Genomic DNA, 24,392 nt, shown 5'->3' with positions numbered 1-24,392 from the left:
GGTATAAATTGATCTTAACATACCTTATTTTATTAAAGGTAGACAAATAAATAATTGTATTCAACTTCTTGGGTTGGATAAAAGTAGTTTCCAATCTACCTTGTCGCACTCCAGGGAATTTATCATATTTGCATTTAAAAGATATAAATATGTATATTATGATTTGTCCGTCTTGTCATTTTAACTCATGCTGCTTTATTAACCCAATAGAGCGTTGATTTCTTCTAAAAGCTCTCAAACAAGTTTCTCTGAATTCATTCTCAGAGGCCCCTATGCAGATCTTTCATCTAATGGAATTAGATAAACAAAAACATTGGTTGGACCAAACTCTTCTGTCTCCACACACTTACAGGACATCATGTGGGTCACAGTTGCTTATCCAAGAAAACACTGGCCTATTTAAAGATGGTCTCGCTGGAGTCACACGGCTCACATTGAGGCTTGAGGGTAAACGCTCATCATCAGACACCGACCACGAGACCAGATTCACTAAAGAGGATCTGTGACGCAGAAGGCAAGTCATGGAAGAATACTGATAATTTACTTATTAGGAATGCGCAGTGGTTTGTGAGCACCTCTTATAAGCATTATCTGTTCATAATGATTTTTTTTTTGTAATGTAGTATTTAAAGCTGAACTTTACAGATTTCCCTCATTTAGGTAAATATCTTCCATAATTCATTGCATCAACAATTGTATCTCTTTATCCAGCAAGCCCATCCCTCAGTCTGTCTCTTTTCACCACTTATTGGCTCTTCGGCTGTTGTGCTCAGTAACTCCTTTGTTTGCCAAAGCATCTCTCACTTTGCTACATGCCTGACTGGAGACAGTACCCACCAGCACCTAGTTTACACCAAGACATACAGTGTTTATCTCGTAAGACCTTTGCACTGAGAAGAATTGGAGTAGAGTAGAAAAGGAACATTTTGACAGCATTTGGTGAGTATTAGCGACATGATCTTTTGGAAGCTGGTTATTGTATTGCATATTCACTTATTCTTTGCCTGAACCTTCTGATAGCATCACAACAGATCAATAAGAAAGATGACCTGTATCATTCTTGATGAGGAATTCTTCCATGCTTCTTAAGGTGGTGTGAGTGTAAAAAGGCCTTTAATTGCCGGTGAGGTGTCACTTGAAATACCAAGAGATGACTCTCCGCCGTCCAGCTGCCCACCGAAGGAGGGCTGCAGGCTGGAGGAGATCAGGGGACGAGTCCTACTGGGACAGCTTCATATCAGAAGAAGAGCCTCCTCGCTTCTCCCGTGCACCTCGGCCACAGAGCGCCATTGAGGGAGGTCAACTGGACGTCTGGCTGGAGCACCTGAGGACAATGCAGAGCAAGGTTATATCTCCAATTCAAGAACCATCATTTGATCGGACTGCTTCCATGCCTGTTCTTGAGGGACAGTCGACAGGACGAGCCTGGAGACAGACAGGCTCTTCCTCCTTCAGCACAGCCTCATCTTCACGTGGGAGCTCACCCAGCAGCCAGGAGTCCCTCCAAACAGGGTGTTTTCCCTCTCAGGAGCACAGGGGAGTTTGGGATAAAGTTCATATCTTGCAGTCACCATCAAAGGAGCAAGCTCAGCTCAGCTGTCTGGCTTCAGTTAAAACTGGTTGGTTGCCAATCCAGAGAAGAGTGATGGTGGTAGGGAACACCGGGAGCCAAAACCAGTACATGGACACATCTTCTGGCCAAGTAAGAAACACAAAACATGTCTATAACATTCAATGAAATCCCTCTTACTACTGTACACTTTATACGTTTTCCTACCATTCAATGAATTGATTGATTTTTGAGCATCTCTATCGAGGGAAGAGATGTCTGATTCCTGCAGATTCTAAAGTTTTAATTCATTAGTTAGTTTAATCCTAGTGGTAAAATGAAAATATAAACAAAAAAGCACTTATTATCAGTGCAATTTTATTTAATTGAATATTTGTTTTTGTAGGATTAGAATCAAATACAATTCGATCTGTTACATGTTGTAATGTTAGATACGCCTGATTTCAGTGCATTACTTCTTGTGTATGTTGTATATTGGTTTCTTTTATACCAATCTTTTTATTTTTTTAGGAAAGACTGAAACACCGCCAAAGGACAGAGTAAAAAACATAATATCTCCACAAACCTATGATATATGAAAGAGTATGATTAGAAGAAGAAAAATGCTTCATTCACTCAGTAAGGATAGGAAGTGGATGCATAATACTTAGGCTCTATTCTTTGATAAATGTACACAATATCTTTATAGCTTTAAAGGACAATAAATGAGGACAGGTACTTCTAAATAAGAGATTAGAACCATCTTCTCTTAATAAAAATACAAAAGATAAGAAAAAAGGAAAAGTTTCCCAGCGCAACAGGGCTCCTATCTCACCAAATAAGAAGAAAAGAAGCTGCCGAAATAAAAGTAATCCTTAGCACTTATCTGCACAATTTCTCTCGATCATTCAGAGTTTGGGCTTCTGTCATGTTCTCTTCTCTCCAACTTTACTAATTTTCACCCCAGTTTCTTTTCTTTTTTTTTTTAATAGGATTTAAAGAAAGACAAAGCTTTAAGTTGCTTTGCAGCAACCATGAAAGCTAAAAGATTTAGAATGCCAAAATCCCTGCTGAAATGTGTGCAAACATTGTGAGCAATTACAAGAAATGCCCTGTGTGACCTGTGAATCTAAGCTCTTAGTCAGGTTTCAATAAGACTTAAATTCTTATTTTGGTCGTTGCAATAAAATGTATTTTTTCTTTCTCTTCTACATAAAGATTAACATACTTTAGAAATTAAAGACAATTTATTTTGTAAGTAATTAAACTAATAAAATCAACAGAGGGGTAAGGACTGATGGTGACATAAAAATTAAACACGTTCATACATTCATAGTTGAATACTTCTAACTCATTAAACACTTTGTTACTTTGGACCAGTCAGCTGTCTGTAATAAACTCCTGAACGAAGCCTTTGAAATATAAATAACCTAAATTAAATCATATGAGTCATAAAGATACAAAAAGATAAGCGGCAATGTAAAACTTGTAAAACATCTTAATATTCCCAATCTACTGACAAACCTTATCTTAGATGAGCTTATATGAATTAACTCTTTAGCCTCTGTTCTGTCTCCCTTCTTTAAACACACACATGTGTAGAATTATGAGGTTACCTAATTGTATTTCTTTAAAAAAAAAGATTAGATTAACTTTGATAAGATGACAAAGTTTTTTCCTAAAATTTGACATTTAAACCAGGTGACCTCTGGTTGCATTCTTTGTGAAGATTAATGAGGTTTCTATATGAAAACTCATTAATTGAACTTTAACTAAAACCGTTATATTGGAAATAGTCATTTATGGAACTGTCTCATGTTATCCCACTAACAGGTATGGCTAAATTGGTAAACAAACAAAGCAACATACATGACAAATTATTTTCCGACAGATATATTGCAAAGGTATCTGAAGAGATCAAGCATTAATACATATTCTCTCTTTTCCCCTGAGATATCAACCCAAGGTTTCATGTGTGATTTGGATTTATAAATACTTTGCTTAAGTCGTAAAAAAGGTTTGAAAAAAAAGGAAAACCTCTAACTATGCTACCTTCTATCCATCTGCTCTGGCTGCCTCTAAACTACAAGATTACAATTGATGAGAGGATTTCTCGTTTTCACGCAAATCAGACGACTGACCTCTCTCTGAGAACTTTATTTCCTATTCCCTCATCATGTTTGGCGCATCCTGACACTCATTTGGACTTTGAGATTTAATTTTTACTGGTTTGATTACCCTGTCGGTTCAAGTCTTTTGAATCCTGGTACCTGCAGAAAAGTAGATAATGCTGAATAAGTTTTTGTGCTTAGAGCAAAAAAACAAAACAAAACAAGCACAAACAAATAAAAACAATGAATTTTGGAACTTTAAAAGAATATTTCACTACCCAAATCTGCGGTGAGGCAAAGATTATATTTGTGGCAGAAGGAACTTGCCAGATGAATAATCCACTCATTGTACTACTCCTCACAGAAAGCCCCCGATGTGATGTCTTCAGGCGCTGATTATAAAAACATGTTTTAGAGGCAGATCAGACATAATATTAAAATCTTTTTTTTTATGTACTCGTGGAGACACAGTTCCAAAACACTAGGTAATATATAAAAGCAGAGGAAGCAGTTTGTGCTCAGGATTACTGAGTTCTTGTGGAAAAACATTATCTAAAGAGCAATCTCAGACATGTATTGACATTTATTTAATGAACAAACTATCATAACTTTGGGTGTCATAGAGCTTGCATTTAACATAGTTTAATAGCTTCAAGATAATCTTTTTTGGAATATGTTGGTGTTCAGACTTAGTGTAAGTTCATGAAAAAGGCCATGTGCAAAACATTGTCAAAGGTGACATATTTGCAAAAAGGTAATTTTTTTGTGTCCATATGACCACAACCTTTTCAGTTACAGCCTTTTATTTTCTGTCCTTAAGTACTTTGGATGTCTTTTTTTCAGAAGCTTAGATCTGCATCATCAGTAACTATGTTGTGCCTTTTACAATTCCCATAAATGTAATAGAACAGCCTTTTGTAAAGACTTGAAGCTTGTATACCCTAGTATTTCCTCAGGTTGTGTTGTTGCAATTCTCTGATGTTTGTCAGTCGATGTAAGCTCTACTACTCTGAAGGTAAGCGTCCTGTAGGGAAGGCGATGGTGCTCTGGGCCAGGCAGAGTACAGTACTCCCAGACAGGGCCATTTGTAGTGCAGAGTGTCTCAGTTACCCAGGGAGATAGCAGAACACAGGCCTCTTTTAAAATGCACCAACTCTGCAGAATCTTAAAGCTTTGTCAAAAGCTTTATAACCAGATTGAAGCTGAAAAGGCAGAGACTGAGCTTAGTTCCTGAGCAAATGCACAATTCTAAATCAATGGTAACACAGCATTACCTGTTTAAGATATGTCTTCATAATCTATCATTTGCAGTGCTATATAGGAGGTTTGATTGAGCAAACCCCTTGTCTTCCAACTACCCAGTCGACCAAAAAATGTTACCTAATCAATAGTTGTAGAAGACTTATTTTGAAATCTTTAAATCTGTCAAACTGTCTTGATATTAACAGAACACAAACATTTTTTTCATTTTTTGCCCTTAGGTTAAACTGAAACAACCCATCACTCCAGCAATCCAAAAGAACAAAGAAATGCATTTTTACAAAGGTATGTATACATTCAGATGTATCATTGCAGGATTGTGGGTTTTTCCTAAAGAGGCAGAATAAATCAGCCAAGGACAAAAAGCCATAATGTAGAAAAAAGAATTAGAGAAGGATGGCTTATCTAGGAATCAATAATACATATGCAAGATCATTAGATGCATCAAACGGCAATCTTGGAGCATTATCGTCTGATGGTATTATAAAATTGATTACTCTGAAAACCGGATAAATGAACAGTTAGTGGATATATCAGTGCTGTTAAAGGCATCATGGCTCATTGAGATAGAACTAGACAGACTAAAGCAAGTCATTTTACACAAACTATTCCAGTAACATGAAACCTCAAGAAAAAAACTTCCAATCAATACTTTTGTTTTGTTCTATGACAAAAAACAAATGGAGTCTAACAACAAAAACTGAGAGAGGATGGCATTATTTGTGGTTTAGTTTTAGTAGTTTCATTTCCCTCACCTTGCCTTGAATGCTCTGACATACCATTTCATTCCATTAGTTTTCTGATGTTTCCTGCTCCCCTTTCAATGTCTTCCCATCAGGCAACTGCCTCACTTGCTTCACACTCAGCAATCACCTTCACACTGAACTGTATATTAGTTCTTCATGCTCCATGTGTCTCTTATCTAGGCCCTGTTTCATGGGTTTCAGTGTCCAGATTATTGATCGTCTCTTTTTTGTGCTTTTTTTCCTTTTTAATCAAATACACTACTTTGCATCCATCTGGCAGAAATTAGGTCCTTTTTCTACCTTATCTTATGAAAATTACATGACTTGCTTGGCAGGGAAGCAACTTGCTCACTTCTTATTAGCCTTCCTAAGTGGAGCTGTCCATATCATCAAGCATCCCTCTAAAATAACAAAAGTAATGTGCAACTAGTCCTGTATTATCAACCACAGTACTCAGAGAGCATTTTAGGCTAAGTAAATGGGACTTGAATAGGCCTAAAGAGCTAACAAGAAGAGGTAGTTTGGGGATTAAGGCAGGAGTCAGGAAGATAAGAGGAGATGCAGACTGATTGGAAAAGGGGCCTCATTCATCCTTGAACACAGCAGTGCAGCACTCACCAGGTTTGATCTGAAGCTTGATCTTTCAACCTCAAACTTGTTTATACATAGATTATCCTGGCAGGGCTCATGCTGCCTGCAGAAATCAAAGCAATCTATCTGTTTGGCAACAAGGAGCTGCATCAGACACTGCAGCAGTCTTACCACTGTCATCATGTGGTTATAAAGGACCGAAGTGAAGTGACTCGCTGAGGTAAAACGGAATTGTTTAAAAGGTCAAATAATGAGAATATACAAGATGCGATCACAGACAGAACAATCCATGAAGCATCGTAACAGAAGGATCCAACTATGATGATGGAAAACCAAGAGCTTAAATGCTGAAATAAGAGTGAAAAATGACAATGAAACTAAATAAATTTGAACAGCTGTGCCTGGAGTAAAGCGGGGAAGCTGAGGGAGGAAGAATTATCAATTCAAATGGAGCTGGACCACAACACAGACACCGTTTACCAACATAGATCTATCAGTCTAAAAATACAAGAACATGGGTCCGTTTCACAAAGCAGGTTTAACAAATTCAGATTCAAATCCGAAATTCCAAATTGATCTAGCCTAAAGTTGGGAAATCTGAGTGTTCGGTTTCACTACAGCTGATATCAGTTAGTTCAATCAATTTTCACTAGGTCCCCTCAGAGTTAAGTGCGTGTGCAACAAGTATGAAAAGCCATTATCAGTGGAGCACAGATTCAAGGAGTCACCATGACAAAAGGCAACAGGAAGTGCCTATTTCACCCCACTGCAACCAGAGATTTTAATGCAGAAATGAAAAAATTAATAAATAAATAAAAAAGACAGACAGAGAAAAAGCACTACAGCTTCAAAGGAGAGGAAGGTGGAGAAGGAAGAGATTGTTGCTCGAGTTAAAGCATAAGATTATATGAAGTGGACTATGGCATGCCGTTTTACATTTATTACGGTAAATGCACTCTCATTTCTGTTATTCCATTTGTAGATCACTAAAATAAGATTCTTCCTGATAAAAATCACACTCCTAGATCTAACTGTAATGATATATTTTTTAAATTACATTTTTGTAGCAGAAACTGAATTTTAGAAAGTAAAAAAAAAAAAAATTTGAAATTACACTAATAAGAATTAAGTTTTATATATCTAGAAATGTTTACACAATTTAATGGGCTGTTCTGACCTTTATCTGCTTGACTGAAAATGTATTTATGATATCTGAAATTTTTTTTTTCATAGTTAAAATAATGCAAATGCTGATGCGTAATATTAGGAATATAGAGATCTGAAATTAATTTAAAGACATCCAGAATGTTTATTCTAGATGTGGAGGATGTCATTTTGTCTAAAATGGTCATTTATACAAAGAAAAATTTGTGTTTTTTCAGACATCAGGAATACATATTGAGAACTAGTAAATATCAAAACGGCTTGCCATAGCACTGTTATCGTATCGTATCGAAAATATTATACGGGATTATTTCTTGAACTGTATTAAATTAATGTATCCACTTTGGAGAAATCTTCTGGCAGCAGGAGAGGATGAAGCCTAAAAACATTCTAATATATAGAACCTGTGGATCATCTCATGTGACCCTCCTCATGTTGATTCAGTCTTCTTTTACACAGTAAATAAAGGGCTGTTTGCAGCCAAGCTTTGGATGTTATCATCCCAATCAATGGCAGTTATAAGCGGTTATCAGTCCCATAGAATGGCTTCAGATTGTGCCAGTAGGCTCATTAGGTTACCATCCAGTGAATCCTAACCCTAAAGTAATTCCTTTTCCCCAGCGGAATTAATTAATCTATTTATGTGTAATCTGAAAATAATTTCAGTAGTTCTTCGTGTGTTGTACAGTAAATATAACTATATAAAAAGTAATAACAATTAATATTATGCCCTGTCAACTGAGTTGTAGAATCCTCTCCCTACAAATATTTAATTCTCTGTGAAAAAGTGGAGATAAGATCCTTGTCAAACGGAAATGTTTTTAAAACTTAATGTGTGTAACAGATCTAGTGAATGATTTTTTTTTTTATGCGGAAAAAAAGAAAGAACATTAGAACAGCTTATCAACCAAACATTACAGACTAAACTAGCATGGAATCATTGTAGATACAACAATGAACTAAGAGAAATTAACAAAACTTTGAAAGACCTTTGTTACTGCCAGTATTAGTGGATACTTGTTGAGGACCCAAATGCAAAGATGAGGAGCCAGAGATGATTTCTTGCAAAATTTAATGAAGAAAAAACACAGAGGCCATTATCCAGAACTGATCAACAAGAAACCCAGGAAACAACAACTAGGAGATACTAGAGAGGAATAAACCGAACAAAGGAAAGAGGAGAATCCAGCAAACAGTGGTTGCACAGGAGGAGTATATATGCCAAAAAAAAAGAATGAATGGAGTAATCAACTAATTGGGAGCAGGTGTGGACAGAATTATTTAGAAGGGAGCTATGTGAAAGGACACTGGGACAAGGTGGCAACAGAGAGAAACCAAGAAATACAACAGTGCTTAAATATAACTAGAAAATAACTTGAATGACTCTAAATGGAAAAGTCCAGAAAGGGCAGAATGACGACAGTAACATAAATAACTAACAATACTAAAAAAAACCAAAAACAAACAAAAGAAGACCAAATCCCAAACACCAATGAATGTTGGAAAACGCTGTACTGCTGCATGTGCATTTCTTATTTAAAGCCACATTTACAGACTGCAGTGAATATGCAAGTGGTTCAGAAACATATTAATATGTAAAAAAAAATTAAAAATAAAAATCACGATGCAATAATACAAAAAGTATGCCTCCCCCTGTGTAAATTATCTGCTGCCCACTTGTAAGCCAGCTCTTACATTAACTAATGTTGGTGAGGAGCTGGAGGTCTTTGACCATCCTACTCGTCTGTTGAGGGATCATCAACTCCACTCAACAATAACAATACGTCTAAAAGTTGCAGGAAAGTTCCCTTTCATAACACACCCACCTGAATGGCTCATTACCAGGCTGGTGCAGAATATAATGAATCAGTTCATATGTTGTTTTTGTTTATAGGATTTTTATTGTGGTGAAAATTAGGATGGCCATGAAAAATCTTTAACAATTCGACTTATGTTTTCCTATTCAAAAGTTTTTTTGTTTTGTTTTTTTTTTTTTACCAGAAGTACTTCAGTTCTAGTAAGGGAAGATTTTGAAACCTTTTTGGGAAGTGCCCTTCTATCGATCCCGATTGAAATGCAGAACAACAGGGCACAGTAAATGCTGTGTTCCACTGACAGATGTTTTGGTCACAAACAAGAATTTGTGAATTAGTTTAAAGCTAATTAGGTATCAGGCTTAGTATTGAGTTGAAGCTACACACACACAAAGCCAAATAAGATATCTGTAAAGAAAAGTTTGAGTTTAGAGATGAAACCAGATTAAGCAGGAGGTCCTAAACAACAAACAAGGGAAAGGAGAAAAAAAGGCGGGGAACGAAATGTGGTGCTGAAACATTACACAATAGATTTAAACGTTTTGGAAACACAATCAGTCTGAAACCTGGAACTACTTTTCCACCCTACATGAAGGTTTCACACATTTCTGGTTCTGCTGCTCTTTGAACAAACCCTCCATCTTATATGACATTCTGTATTTTTTATTAGCTATACATTAAATTCTGCTTTTCTGGGGCATAAATGTGACATTAAGTTTGCAGAGGATCTGTGATGTTGTGGGCCTTGTGGGTCCTGGAAACCTTTTGAGACAAGGACAATTCTTAAATAATCTCAGCCCAGTAAGTTAAAACTGATCATCTGTGTGTCTTTTAGGGGATGATTAGCAACTCAATACAAAAAAGGTTAATACAAAAACACAAACAATCATCATGGTGTGTGCAGTTCAGGGGGGTGAGGACTTTACAGATTTATTTTATGCTATCAGACAGAGAGGCCAGCAATTGTAGCTCTAGCAGCCAGCAGCATTGGACAAATTTGAAAGTTGGCCAGTGGAACATTTAAAGCTGAAAATAAAGAATTTAAAAAGTAAGACAACTGCCATCTTTTATGCCTTTTACAAATATCTCCTTTCATGTTTTGTTTCATAGAAACAGTCGTACTCAGACTGTGCGCTCTGTCACTCGGTAAGAGTCACATTTCCCAAACAGGAAAGAATTTAATTCTAAGGAGTTAAGTTTGGAGGTATTTGTGTGTACTTTCATGTAGTATTTATGTGAATATATTTGAGATATCATGGCCAAAAAGGGTGTTGATAGGGATTTAGAGGGTATATGCTTGAGTCTTTATGGTCTATTAGACGTTTGTACTAGATGATGAGCTAGCAGAAGGTTTAAAACTGTTTGATTTCAGTGAGTAAATGGGAGGAATATTGAATAAATTACTGAAGGAATGTTTTTTTTTTAACTAATAGAAATGTGGTTAAATAGAAAAGCCTGGGTCATTTATTCTCCAGCTGCAGTTTCACAGTGAAGTGCTGCAAATTTCAGCTTGTCTCTCGTTTTCTCTCTTTAAATGGAAAACACAGCCGATTAAACGTGCAATAACTAAGGGTTATCCCACAGTGAGGGCCTGTCACTATGGTAACAGCAGCAAGTGGAAATACAGCCATGCAAGCTGAAAGGGATGGCAATCAGGTATCAGTCACACAAATCCTGTCATCTCTTTGAGGAAGCAGGACAGTGACTCCAAAGCGGTGCCAGACTCACCTTTCTGTGCCTATGTGAATTATTGACAGTGTCAACATTTCCTTAGAGTCATCAGAGGATTGCTGAAAAATGCATGGGTTTGTGTGTGTGTTTTTATGTGCCGAGGAGAAAAAGACATCCTGTCTTACCAGTAATCTGTTTGTTTTGCCTTGATACAGCAGAGGCAGAGAGAAGTCACACCAGCCCCAGTGTCCCGTGTGTGAAGACGAGGATTACTCTGGATCGAGGCTCTGCTTTTAACAAGGTAATCTGGCTGATTTATAAAACTATCAGCTAAGCTTTATCAAGAAGATTAAAATTAAATACAGCAGTAATTACCAGGTAAATTCAAGTGTTAGGAAGTCTGAGCGAATTATTTGATCTTAAATTTAAGGCTGTATTGTACTTTCAGTGCTTGGATGAAATTTCCAAATATGGATAGATTCAGTGCTAATTATTGAGACATTCAAACACTAAGTATAGTTTTCTTTTAAACAATAGTTGTTACTATTTTTTAAGTATGACCTATCTGTCTTTGACCTTTCTTGAAATTGTAGACACTAGCCCATCAAAAAAATGCCCAAATAATAATTTAATGCCCAATTATTTTTTCATAGTTATTATTATTATTTTTTTATAGCACTAGTAGGGAACAGGCAGTATTTTCAAGAAATTGGCAAAATGAGATTCAGATTTTTGTCATAAGAGTATCTATTAACAATAAGATTCAAACTATAGAAATGTTCTGGCAGATTAACTTTAATAAAAAGAAAACTTCCCAGATATTATATTTTATAATTTTGTTAGTGTACAACAAAATTGCCTATTTAGGGCTATGCTTTTGAATACAAACAGCCTGGATCATTATGGTCCAGTTTACTATGAAAAGAGAAATTTCTAAGAAAAATAGTTGCTTTTTCATTTAGGAAAGATTTGACCTAATAAGTGTAGAAACCTGAGGATTTCTTTCATCTCTGTGCTTCATGCTGCATAGTGCAGCAGTAGCCATTCCATTTATAGAGGCTATTGCTCCTCAATGCACACACCTCTATAAAGAGTTCCTGCCCAGTTGCAGCAGCTGTACGTGGTGGTGGGTCCAATTGATGCCATTATTAAAATGCAGTTCTAGACCTGCATACATTTATTCCAGGTCCTGCAAACAGGCTGCATTTTTAATTTGCCAAGGAAGGAAATTGCTCATGTCACACAGAAATGCACAGAACAGCACAGAATACAAGATGGTTATTTAGATGCATCACTAGGTTTTGAGGATAAGCCCTCAGAGATGCACACGATGACGAATGTCAAGGCTGGAAAAAAACTCTTTTTCAAACCACTAACAAAAACTAAGAAGTTGCTTTCCCACTACTTGAGCAGATTTAAAAGAAATACCTATTTTGTAAATGTTTTAAGAAACCATTCGATAATGCAGACACTAGTGAAGGGAGTATGTATGTTGATCTGTTTGTCCCTCAGCCTCTCCTTCTGTCCCTTCACAATATCTTAAAACTAAATGATCAACATAAAGACTAACTGCATGGATTATCACACAACACAGTGTTAAACGTTGCACAGATTACATTTTGCAACCCAAATGTGAGCCATATAAATGTAATTTCAAATCCTGAAAAAACTTTTTTTATTACTTTAATTAAAGTAACATTAAGGTAGCCTAATTTTTATTATACACATACGATGGTTGAAAAAATAAGTGTGAGAAGAATATATATTTTTCCCCACCTTAAATGAAAAACTGTATTTAATGTTTACTGGTGTTGTTTTTGAGAAATACTAAATTGGTTGGATTTTCTGAAACACTTAAGTTTGACAAACATGCAAAAGAAAAAAAGAAAACAGTAATAGTGCAAATACTTCCTCAGACATGATTAGAAACTGGACCGAAGATATGAAGATATTTGAGTAAATAACGATAGTTTATATAACTATTCAGATCACATTATATTGGAAGAGGTATTTTTAATAACAAAATTTAAAAAAAAACATACAGATTAAATTAAAAACCACATATTATTTGTCTGAAGCTTGAGAATCATTTTGGGGAGGCTCGTCTTCCTAAAATAGGCCATGTAACACCACTGTTCTTAATGTTGAGATATTTTGAGTCTGAAATAATAATTATTCTTTTATTTGTTTTAATAAACTTTATGGACACAAAGATTGTTCTTTATTAGGATTAATGTGTCGATTAATCGATTAGCAATTGTAATTAGATGTAATTGGATGGCAAAACGATCCTTAAGAAAGATTTTTTTTTACAAAATTAAACCACATGAAACTAAAACTTTTCCACTTCAGGAGTTCTGGGTAGAGCATATTTACAATAAAAAATATATCTTAAATAAACAATATTTATGTCTTTTTGGCAATTTTTGGATAATTACTGCTCTACGTGCGTTGCTCTGTGAGCTAAAAGTATGATTCAGAGTCTCTACACACCACTCAATGATTTATCAATCAATAAATTAGTTGATCATTCCAATAATCGATTAATAATGTACAAGTTTTCTAAGGAGCAAGTAACACACCACAGAATCTGAACTTAAACCTAACCTTGTAACGCCTGTTCTGTTGAGATGACAGAATGAGCCAAAATTAATTGTACTCAAAATGTTGAATAATAGAGAATACTGGCACATAACAAATATTACAGCAAAAAAGGTAATTCAATTCTAACAAGTACCAAAAAAAAAGATATACCAAATTCTGACTTTTAAGGAAGTAAAAAAAACAAAACAAAAAAAAACTTGATATTAATTTTGCACTTAGCAGTGGCAATGATTTCAGTTAGTCTGAAACGAGAATATCTTGTCTGTCTGAAGAGGCAGTTAGAAAGCAGTAAAAAATATGAAGTCTTTAATTAGAGTATGTCAATATCTGCTTTAACTTAGTGAACACATTGTCTGATTAGAGCTGTACATCTGACAGCAGTGTACTCTTCTTCTGAGGGCTTCTAGCCACTCTATGTCTATAGAGAAAGCCTGTACAAAAAAGGATGTCACTCTATCTGAAGGTAAATGAGGTAAAACAGTGTTTGACTAATCTGTGTGCATGGTGAAGCTCCCTGCCTATAGCTGCTAAATTGTTCTGCAGAGGAACGGCTACGGCTGCTTTAGGTATAAAGTCAACATTCACAGAAGCTGTGGGTCAGAAATTTTATTTTCGCACGACAAAATAAGAGGCTTCTGCATTTTCTCCCAGGAATTCAACCTGCCTGAAGTAATGTAATAAAGAGTTTTTTTCTCCTCCAGCCAGACCTCACACCTCCTATGCTTCTTCACTGACTGTAATCTTGAATATTTCCATAAGTCCTCCACCTGGAACTTGCAGTAAAATGCTGCAGGCACAGACTCTAATTTAACCAGTTCTTCCAACAATGCTCCACTTTCCAAAGTTTCTTAAAAATCAGCACAGGAAATGCATCCTTTCAATTGAGGAACAGCTTAATGCTATTTATTAAGATGCTATATATTAATCCTTATTGCTGGTTATGTTTGAGACATATTTATGTGTTTCTTTAAAGCTCTCAAAATACCATCAGAATACTGATGCCCAGAGACAGGATGTGTTGCTTTTTGCCTCTCAGTTCCTGTTGGGGAAAAAGTCCCATTGTTATTCGGTGAGGGATAAGTCACGCTGTATGCTGCTTTGGCTGTTGCTCCTTCCATTGCTGCTGGGGCAGTCCCTGTGTCAAGCATGTGGTGGGTCACCTGACACCAGAAAGAACAAAACAGACACAATCGAATTCCACAGCTGAAAACATGACAGGTTTTTAATATTTGATATTGTACTTCTTTTGTATTTGCTTCTTTAGGTGAGAGTGCCAAACCAAATCTATCTTACCCTATAATAACATGTTTTTTTTTTGCAAAATGATCCGTAATTTTTTTAAGTTTCCATGTTTTGTCATGTTTTATCACAAACCTTTTAATTTAAGACCGATCAACAGAAGGTATTGCATATTTATAAAGTTCAAGAGAAATAATACATAAGTTTTAAAAAAGAACATTTAAACATTAGTGAGCAAAACTCATCATAAAGACAATAAAGGCAAGTGAGGGAGACAGTTGTGGAATTTTAAACTGTGATCGACTATAAAACCAAATCCAAAGCTTTCAACGTTTATCAGATCATTGTTCAATCTATCATCTGAAAATGGAGAGAATATGGCACAACAGAAAACCTGCCAAGATACGGTCGTCCTCCAAAACAGACAGTCCAGACGAAGAGAGCATTAATCAACAATAGAGTCCTGCAATCCACAAATTTGACCTCTATCCAAGAGTGTTGAAGGCATTGTTCAACAAATGCCATAAGAAGTGCCATTAGCAGTTTGTCATAAGTTGTGAGGAAAACAGAATGGAGTAGAGGCCAAAATAATGATGAGAAAATTGATTTAGCTACTTTTTGATATGAAGAATGGGTAAAGATTTCAGCTGTTTAAAACAATAGTAATATACCTGGAAGATAATGCATTATTTGCATTAAAAACTGCAATGAAAGATATTTCAACCAAATATCACCACTAGGGGTTAGAATATAACTGTACTGCACACTTTCAAATTTATACTGTTACAATATACAGGTTCAGTAAATACATTTTAGTTTGTGATTATAGATTGTAGTATGTGAATGCTTTTTCAAGGTACTGTATTCTTATTTTTTTTCATAGGGGCCTGAGAACTCTCCTGCTAAGGAGGGGAACCAAGCTGTCGGCTGGCCTTCTATGACAACAGGCTGGAAGCCTAACAGGGTGTCAGGTCATCTTGGAGGCAATGATTCCAATGAGATCTGCAGAGGGCTCAGAGAGGAGCCCCGTTTGATGACAACTACAAGCACACAGTCTGTGAACCATTCACCTTTGCATCGGAGGGCTTCTGCTGATCCAGCTGGTCATTATAGTTTGCTGCAAGGAGCAAATGCTGTAAAGACACAGAAGCCCCATACACCTTTGCAAAGAACGAGCAGTGTTCAGCCTTTAAAGGCCACCGTATTTTATGGGACTAATAGCAGCTCTGAATCTTCACACATACAGACAAGTTCCCCTGTAACGACTCTCATCCCACAAAACAAAGCTGGCTTCTCTTCTATCACCATCTCTTCTAAAAAAGTGAGCAGATCAGCGAGTTTGCCTGGATCCCGATCCATGAAGTCACTGTCTCCTTCCCCACCAGATCAACAGTCCATGGACCCAGACTCAAGGCAAGTACGGGTGCAAAGGAAAGCTACTATAGTCAAAGTGACAGAGCAGAGAGTGGTATCAAACGGTTCTCCAAGCACCGGTCGACCTGGAACGCCTCCGTCTGGCAATGCTTTGGACACAGTGGTTCGCAGAAGAAAGGCCACCATCATCAAAGTGACTGAGCATAAGGAGACTTACAGCACAGACAAGATAAGGAATCCAGAGCACAGGCACAGTTACACCGAAGGACTGTATAAGAATAACAGCACACTGAACAGTAAAGTACCTCCTTATCTATTAAACTCCTCACCAAGTGCAGTTACAACCCCAAACACTCCAAACGCAAAGAAAAATGAGACCCTGCACAGATCTACTCTAAATTTTTTTCTTAGCAACCCTCCGGCCATTGCATCTCCTCCCTTAGAGCCAGCTCCAGGCGCTGCCGGACAAAGATCTCGGAGGTTGCAAAGACCCATGAGCAGCTATGGTAGTTTGATTGTACACTCGGATCAAAGCAAAGAAAGTGATGAACAATCATCCTACTGGAGACAAAGCTCCAGGCCTTCACAGGAAACCTCTCCCAACCACATGCACTTTAACCACCTTCCCATCAGCTCTGGAAAATCAGTGAAGGAGGCGGGTCAGCCCATGGCGGCTGACACTCTGACACCAAACAGAGACGAGATAGACTCGACGCCATCAGCGGATGGAAGGCGCAGAGCTTCGCCGAGTCTTACTCTCATCAAGGCCCCGGGTAGGTTTCTCTGTCCCACTTTGACAGTGTTCCTGTCAACATACAAGCTCCATCTGTCTTTGATCTATATTTTCAAAGCACTGAAGTGTCTAAATATACTTTTCTTTTTTTTTTTTACTGTTTCTGCCTTTTAGCTTCAACTTATTACGCTCCATCTGTATAGTCCCAAAGCTTTGATGTCTTGCTGATTATCAGATTGTTATAAAAATATCCTTCTATTTGTTGCATTGAGAGCATCTAACGCTCTTACCAGGTAAACATCAGAATATCAAGTGGTATATGTGCAAATAAGCCTTCTCATATAGACATTATTTGCCTCACACACTTTTTTTGCCATTAAAAAAACTGAAAATGTTTCTGTCTAAAATGTGGTTAAAGGAAAAAAAACATTATTAGTAAAATCACAGTCTCTATTCAAGCTATGTCCTATATATTTTATTTCTTTGCTACATATAAGCACATTGTTTATCAAGCAAGTCTTGTATCTCTCCATCTTGTGATTTAACCGTGGCTTAACATCTGAAATTAGAGGAGTTTTTATATGGTTCAGAAACAATTAAAACTTGTTTGAAGTTGCTAAAATAAACAGCCGCATCAAACTGTACATACCCAGAAGAAATAATGCAAGGAGGCAGTTTTCTGCTTTGCAAGCATGCCTCTTCATTTATCTTAGCCCTGCATGAAATTATTAAACACCCTCTAATCACATTCATTAAGAGTGTGGACAATTAATTATAAGGCCAGAGGCGGGGTAATTTAAATTCAGTATTTGATTCAGTCGGTCACAGAATGAAGCTGAATAAAAAAAAAAAAGAAACAATCCCATCAAAGTCACCATGTTGCGTTCAATAACAGCAGGCCTCACTGTTTTCACCCACTTTTTGCTAACATCAGAGTCCTCTTGCTTTCTTTAGATCCTGACTCCCATCAGTCTCAAGAGGAGGTGCTCGCCCTCAACGCTGCTGCGATTATAGCAAACATCAAACTCCAGAGGCAGCTTAGTCAGAAGAAGAAAACACCGAGAGGTTCAGAGAGGGGCTCCCCGGCTTCTCCCCAGGGAAATGCTGGTAATATTTCACACCTCTGTCACTAAATGTGTCGGGGAAATGTTTTAACTCGTAGCATTTCTCACCTCATGAAAAAAGTTGCAGGTTCAACACTGTTTGATTGAATCAGTTGGGTTACAAGGAGATTTTGCTCCCTCTCACCCAGAGTGCTGAGAAGTAATATGTTCCAGCAGGCCTGGGGAGCACAGCACTCAGGCATGCGAAGCCAAGCAAGGTGTAAATGAAACACAAAACTGTTTGACTTTTTTTTTTCTTTTCCTCTTTCTCTCTTGGAAGTAATGGATGAGGGAAAATATATAAATGGTAATAAAGGTGAAGCTCGGTATCACAGGCAGCCGCATGCTGAGTTTATTCCACTGGGACCAAACCTGGAAAGGTCAGCTGAGTGTGCCTCCCTTCAGGTGAGTTCACTTTATGAATGGATAAATAAATGGAACAGAAGAATGTGGGATGGTTTTCTTTGTTAGTAAAAACACATGAATCTTGTTCTGTAGTTTATATTGAGTGGAAACTTTCTATTTAAAATCTGTAACTTTTGTTTCTGATGTTTATCCAAATAACATTTTAAGCTTTTTGGTAATGTCCTTTAAATAAAGATGAATAAATGATTTATTGCACCTGAAATAAAGTCTGTGACACTGTAATGTTATATCCAGATTTTCTTTATCCTACATATCTCTTCCTTCATTGTTTCCATCTACATTAAGATCCAAAATTCTGAGATTAAAGTCAGAATTCCGGGAAAAAAGTCAGAGCTCTAAGATTAAAGTGAGAATTCTGAAAAAGAAAAAAAAAGTCTGAATTCTGAGATTAAGGTCAGAATTCTGAAAAAAAAAGGCAAAATTCTCAGAAAAAAGTCAGAATTCTGAGATTAAAGTGAGAATTCTGAGGAAAAAAAAGTCAGAATAAAATGTAATAATCAGTTAACTTATTTTAATTTTTTCAGTGGCCCTAATCCTCTTCTGTACCATCCTTCTCCTCTTGGTGTGTGATATTTAAAAACATTAAAACCATTAATTTTCTAGTCTTGTTTGTCATACTTGCCGTTGCTCATGTTGTAATATCTGTGTTTACTAACCACAATGTTTACTTAGCTTTATTTATAAATACATTTATTTAAATCTCTTTATAAAAAAACCCTGAAAGATGTGGCATCCATTTATATTCAGTGGTCCTGACTCAATACTCTGAAGAACAATCTTTTGTCACTCTGTTATCAGTCATGTCTGAACCTTTTGTCTATCCTAAAATGACAGTTGAAGCTAAATTTGACTTTGACTAGGCCAATCCAACACATCAGAAAGCTTTTAATAAGCATGTAAGGTTTGTTGTCCTACTAGAAAGTAAACCTCCAGCTGTAGTTGCAAGTCCTCTGAAGCCTCAGATTTTTTTTTAAGGCCTAAGGTTTAGTATAGATACTTTTAGCTTTTTATAAACTATGACCAAAAAAAAATTCACACAGATTTCTACTACCATCACCGTAGTGCTTTTAATTCTCCACTTCTAGTTGTATCCTCAATGTAGCAGCAAAAAATAAAAATAACAACAAAATAATAAAATATATAAATTCTGGTCACATCTTACCAGAGCTCTCCATACTATATATTTTAACTTTAAGTTTAGTTCATTTTACAACACATGTCATCTCAGGGCCTTTAGGGGGACAATACAATCTGATTGGTTAAGGAAAACCAGTTAATTGCATCCCGTCATTGATCTGAAATACAGCCTTCTGCTGGATGAGCCTGCGGCGATGATTTTCGTTGTTGACTTTTCAGCAATCCCTCACACTGAGCATGCATGTAGCAACAGTGGAGAAGAAAAGGTCCCTCTTAACAGGAAGTAGCCTCCAGCAGATCCAAGCTCAGTGTTAACTGTGTCCCTTATATCATTTTTTTATTTTCTTTCATCTGTGTTATTTATCTTACCTGAAGAGCTGATTTCATAGATGTTCTATCATCAGACCATCCCTCCTGAGCTGAGTATCACTGCAGCTCCTCATGTGCAGCTGTGGGGTTCTTCTCTTTGTCAATGACCTGTTTTTTGCCCTTTGCCAGGCCTGCCACTGTAGATAAACAACTATGTCTTTGTAGCTCTATTGTTGTGCCACACTTTCCCATTTAGCCAACAATAGATTGGACTAAACAGTGATCCAAAAGATATTCAAAGATTGGGACCTGTTGTTTAATAACAAATCTTGCATTGAACTTCTCTGATAATTAATCTGTGTGCTGCATTCCTTTATCTTCATAATGTTGTTAAGGGTATCGAAATAAAGGGGGCTGTACTTAAATGCATTGCAAACTTTTTGGAAAAGTCTGAACGATTTTAAAATGGTACATTTTATTTTCTTTCACTTTATGATTATGTGTATTTCTATTTTAGTCCATAGGAATAAATAAACAAAACACTTTGTGGTTTGTGACAAAATGTGTGAAAAAATGTTCCCTCTGAAGAACAGGGAGTCCTCAATTACTAATAGAAGCTTCTGTGATGCATCATTTCAGAAAAAGGGATCCATTGCAACCATTGTAGTAACGATTTTAGGGATTATATTGATGCTGACGATTTTCACCATTATTTTCTAGTGAGGGATTGTTCCACTCAGTTAATGCATCTCTTTAAATAAAAGGAAAGATTTGCAGCCTTTGGTACAAGATATCCACCTATTATTAAACCTGAACCTATTTTGAATGTTGTTTTTTTAAACCGATATGCTCTCTTCAGATGCACAGAAAAAAAAAAAGATTACTTTATAACTAGGATGAAAGTTAATCTGGAACAAAACCACTCTGATGTCAGGAAACACCTGAATCCTATTTTCAGTTACCTTTGGGATGCTTGGGAGCTGTGTAACTGGTTTGTCAAAGAGAGGAATGTGTTTGTGTCTTTGGCAGCGAGCACTGAAAAGGTTCAGACCAGAATTCATCAGCCGCTCCCAGGAAAGAGTACAAGCACTGGAACGCAAGGTGCAGGAGAGGAGGGAGCGGTCAGGAGCGGGGAGGCTGGAGTTAAGAGGAGATCAGCTCAGACAGCTAAGGGCCAACAGCAGCACAGGGCCTACCTCTTTGAATGGTAAGGCCCCTCTCTAAACCATTCTGCTGACCATTGTCCCTTTGCAGCTGCAATGGCCATATGCCACATCACTAATCACCCTCATGCAGATTTAGAACAAAGAGCTGAGAGAATAGCTGTCGACCAATCTTGTTCTCTCGGTCTCACAGAGACACTGTTACTCTTTACTGAATGCTGGGAGGGAATAATCTAACTGAACAGAAGAAAAATGGATTGAAATAGAGATATCCCACAGTTAGGAAATTCTGGACGGCCAACAGCATAGCAAATATGGAAATAAAAGCATACAGGTAAACATAGAGATATGTATGTGTTCCCTAATCATTGTCGAAATTTGAATCTTTTTTTTCTCTTCTTCCCCCTTTAGCTAGTTGGATAGATTGGATCACTTCTTAACATTAACTTTTCAGTATGGAAAAAACAATGCATCCTTAAAAAATGAATAAAATAAATAAATAATAACATATTTGCTTTTTAAAACTAGGGCATAATTTTGTGGCTTTTTAGTCTGTTGATTTATTTTTCTGCTTAGATGAAAGCTTTCTGCAGCAAAATCAGGCAAAACATAATGGTTACCTACTTCATTTTTCAAACGATTAAAGAAAAAAGGCTGAAGCAGAAGGTATTGTAAAGTTCAAAACCAAATGTTTGTCATTAAAACTTTTATTCAGTGGAATGCTTTTATCCTGGAAAAATCTTTACATTTCAAATCTGAGTCCTAGATTTTTATCCCACAGATCAAATTGTCCTAACCTTAGGCTCCTTCACGGTCTTCAGATTTTTCAAACCAAGAACCTTAAGAGCAGACCTTCCATCCATGAAAGAAACTGGATTAACCTAAGGGACACCAGGACATCTGGGAGATAAATTGACATAAATGTTTATTTTATCCCTCATGCTGTGCTACATCGGTCTAGTTTTCCTGTGAAGTGCCTCACTAAGAGTTTAGTTTTATCCCCACATGCTTCCACCATATTCTACATCATTCTGTGACATTTTCTAAAAAGAGTCAGGACTCTAAATCCAAGGTTTTACAGTATGATTCAGCAATTACACCCTGTGACCAAATCAAGTAAAACTCAACTAAAATGAGATAGAAAAGCCATCAATTCAAACAACTTTGCACAACCAGAGACACAGTAGGACTAAGTTTAAGGTCACCTCTGAATGAGCTCTCAAAGTTTCCGGCTTCATAGAAATGATGCTTTCTTTATATCTGTCTCTGCCCTCTTCTGCCCAAAACAGGAAACTACAGCTAGGAAGGAGTGAGGATAGTTGTGTCTGCAGGTTTTTACATGGTGGTTTGATGTATGCAAAAGGCAAGATGTTTTATGATTTTATTCTTGGGAAACCAACAGAACATTTTTTTTTAATTCTTGGTTAGATTTTTTTTTTTTTCTGTGAAAATCCTGACATTTCCCTGAAGTTTCGACACTAGGACAATCTTTATTGATTGACTACCGGTACTTTTATTCACCGCTGGTAATAGAGTCAATATTTTTCCAGGTAACCTTTTCAGACCCACAGACAGAGGTATTTCCCAGAGAGACGTCCAGTCCAGATCCAAGCGGCGAGTTGCAGCTCCTGCTGTTCCCTGACAGGCTAACTGATGCGCTCATCCATATTACCTTTTCTGCTGCTGTCTATGCATTTGAAGGCCTGCTGCTCCTTGCACAGTATCCTGCTTGGGTTCATCTGTCAGAAACCTGTGCTGCCAATAAACAGTTTTGTTCTCTCTTGATTCTTTGAGTCAGTGTTTGAAATATCCTGCACAAGTACTTCCCATAGTAATCCATAGAAGATTAAACACATTTGTCCAACCATTTGGAAATAAAAACTAATCTTTTGTTTTTTGTACAGAAATGCCCACAGAATTAAAAAAAAATGTTCAGTATGTAGGATATTGAGGAGGACAGGAGGAAAATATGGGCACCTTTTATAATTCACAACTACATTATCTAAAATGCAATTTCTTCATAATGTTCTAATATGTTTTGGAATGCATTGATTTATGCACATTAGTTTTAAAGACTATAATCCACCCTCACTCTATAAATGATGACTGATTTTTTAAACAGTTTTTTTTTTTTAACAAAGCTCATGAAAATCTGTTATAATTTCTGGTTTTGTTGCATCAGATTTCTAGTGCTCTTCCACCTTTAAATAAAATCCACACTGAAAAAAATAATGCAACCATTTTGGCATCTACACAATTATATTTAGTTACTTTAACATATATTTTATGTCTTAAAGTATTTTAAGTACTTTAACCCTAAGAAAATAGGGTTAAAGTACTTAATATGATTAAATAGATGCCAAAAATGGTTGCATTAGTTCTTTCCATGCAGTAGAGAATTTAAAGAACAAACTGTTTCATAAACAACAAGCTACACAGCAGACAGGTAAAGGGTAAAGTTGTGGAAAAGAAAAGACCAGTTAGGAAATAAAACAAGCCAGAAAGGGAGATTTATCAGAAAAGAAACTGAGTTCATTGGTAACTTTGGAAGAGCTGCGGGGTTTTTGAGATGACTACTTCACATGTACCACATAAATCTGGACTTTATGGGAGATGAACAGAAAAAAAACATTTTGGAGAAAAAAACAAAAAAATCCTCTTCAAATGTTTCCATTACTGTGATGGGTTGGCGATCAGTCCAGGTTTTACCCTACCACTTAACCAATAACCACTAGAAATAGGCCTCACAATGCTGCAAGAAAAAGTGAGCATGACAGGAGCTCCATCCGGGGCAACCCTGGTAAAGAAAATGACAGTCAGAAAGAGACTTGAGACCAAGGTAAGAGTTCATCTTCCAGCAGGAGAACATGAAGCCAAATAAATATCAAGAAGAACAGAATTACTGAAGCAGCATAGAGAGCGTTCTGACCAGCTGTCTCACTATGTGGTGTGGAGGCTGCAGTGCCTCAGACTGGAAGAACATGAGAAGAGTGGTGAGAACAGCAGAGAGAATCATCGGGGCTCCTCTTCCCTCCATTAAAGAAATTTCATCCCAGCGCTGCGTGTCCCGAGAATCATCAATGACCCCTCACACCCCCACCATTGACTGTTCTCCCTGCTGCCCTCTAGGAAGAAGCTTTGCAGTATTCGATGCAGGTTCAGCAGATTCCGCAACATCTTTTTCCCCACTGCCATCAGACTGCTAACCTGTTGAAAGAAACTCGAAATCATGTCACAGACTCTGCATCACACTGATAATACCAAACCAAAAAATGCTGCATATTTGCACCATATATATTTGTCTTGCAATGCTCTGAAGTTCCATATCAATTTTGCACCATGTTTTTTTTCTCCCCCACTGTTTACATTTGATCACTGTTGCCCTTTATGAAATGGAA

General features: G+C 36.9%; 1 protein-coding gene across 3 annotated transcripts; it reads left to right on the top strand.

Moving 5' to 3' along the window:
* The first annotated feature begins 736 nt into the window (after window positions 1-736).
* On the top strand, window positions 737-22,811 carry LOC107085528 (chromosome unknown open reading frame, human C10orf90). 3 transcript variants are annotated; one of them, XM_015375889.1, is made up of 9 exons: window positions 737-939; window positions 1,021-1,702; window positions 5,142-5,205; window positions 11,122-11,207; window positions 15,633-16,896; window positions 17,811-17,963; window positions 18,240-18,364; window positions 20,861-21,038; window positions 22,545-22,811. In XM_015375889.1, exons 2-9 carry the CDS (start codon window positions 1,151-1,153, stop codon window positions 22,634-22,636), a joined length of 2,514 nt encoding a protein of 837 aa, XP_015231375.1. In that variant the 5' UTR covers window positions 737-939; window positions 1,021-1,150; the 3' UTR covers window positions 22,637-22,811. The 3 variants fall into 3 exon arrangements, with proteins under 3 accessions (XP_015231375.1, XP_015231376.1, XP_015231377.1); XM_015375890.1 differs by having other exon boundaries at window positions 738-939; window positions 1,091-1,702; XM_015375891.1 differs by lacking the exon at window positions 18,240-18,364 and having other exon boundaries at window positions 738-939; window positions 22,545-22,810.
* Window positions 22,812-24,392: the final 1,581 nt, after the last annotated feature.

Source organism: Cyprinodon variegatus, unplaced genomic scaffold, assembly GCF_000732505.1.
Source record: "Cyprinodon variegatus isolate N-32 unplaced genomic scaffold, C_variegatus-1.0 Scaffold127, whole genome shotgun sequence".
Lineage (NCBI taxonomy): Eukaryota > Metazoa > Chordata > Actinopteri > Cyprinodontiformes > Cyprinodontidae > Cyprinodon > Cyprinodon variegatus.
This window is presented reverse-complemented; position numbering and strand designations above follow the sequence as displayed.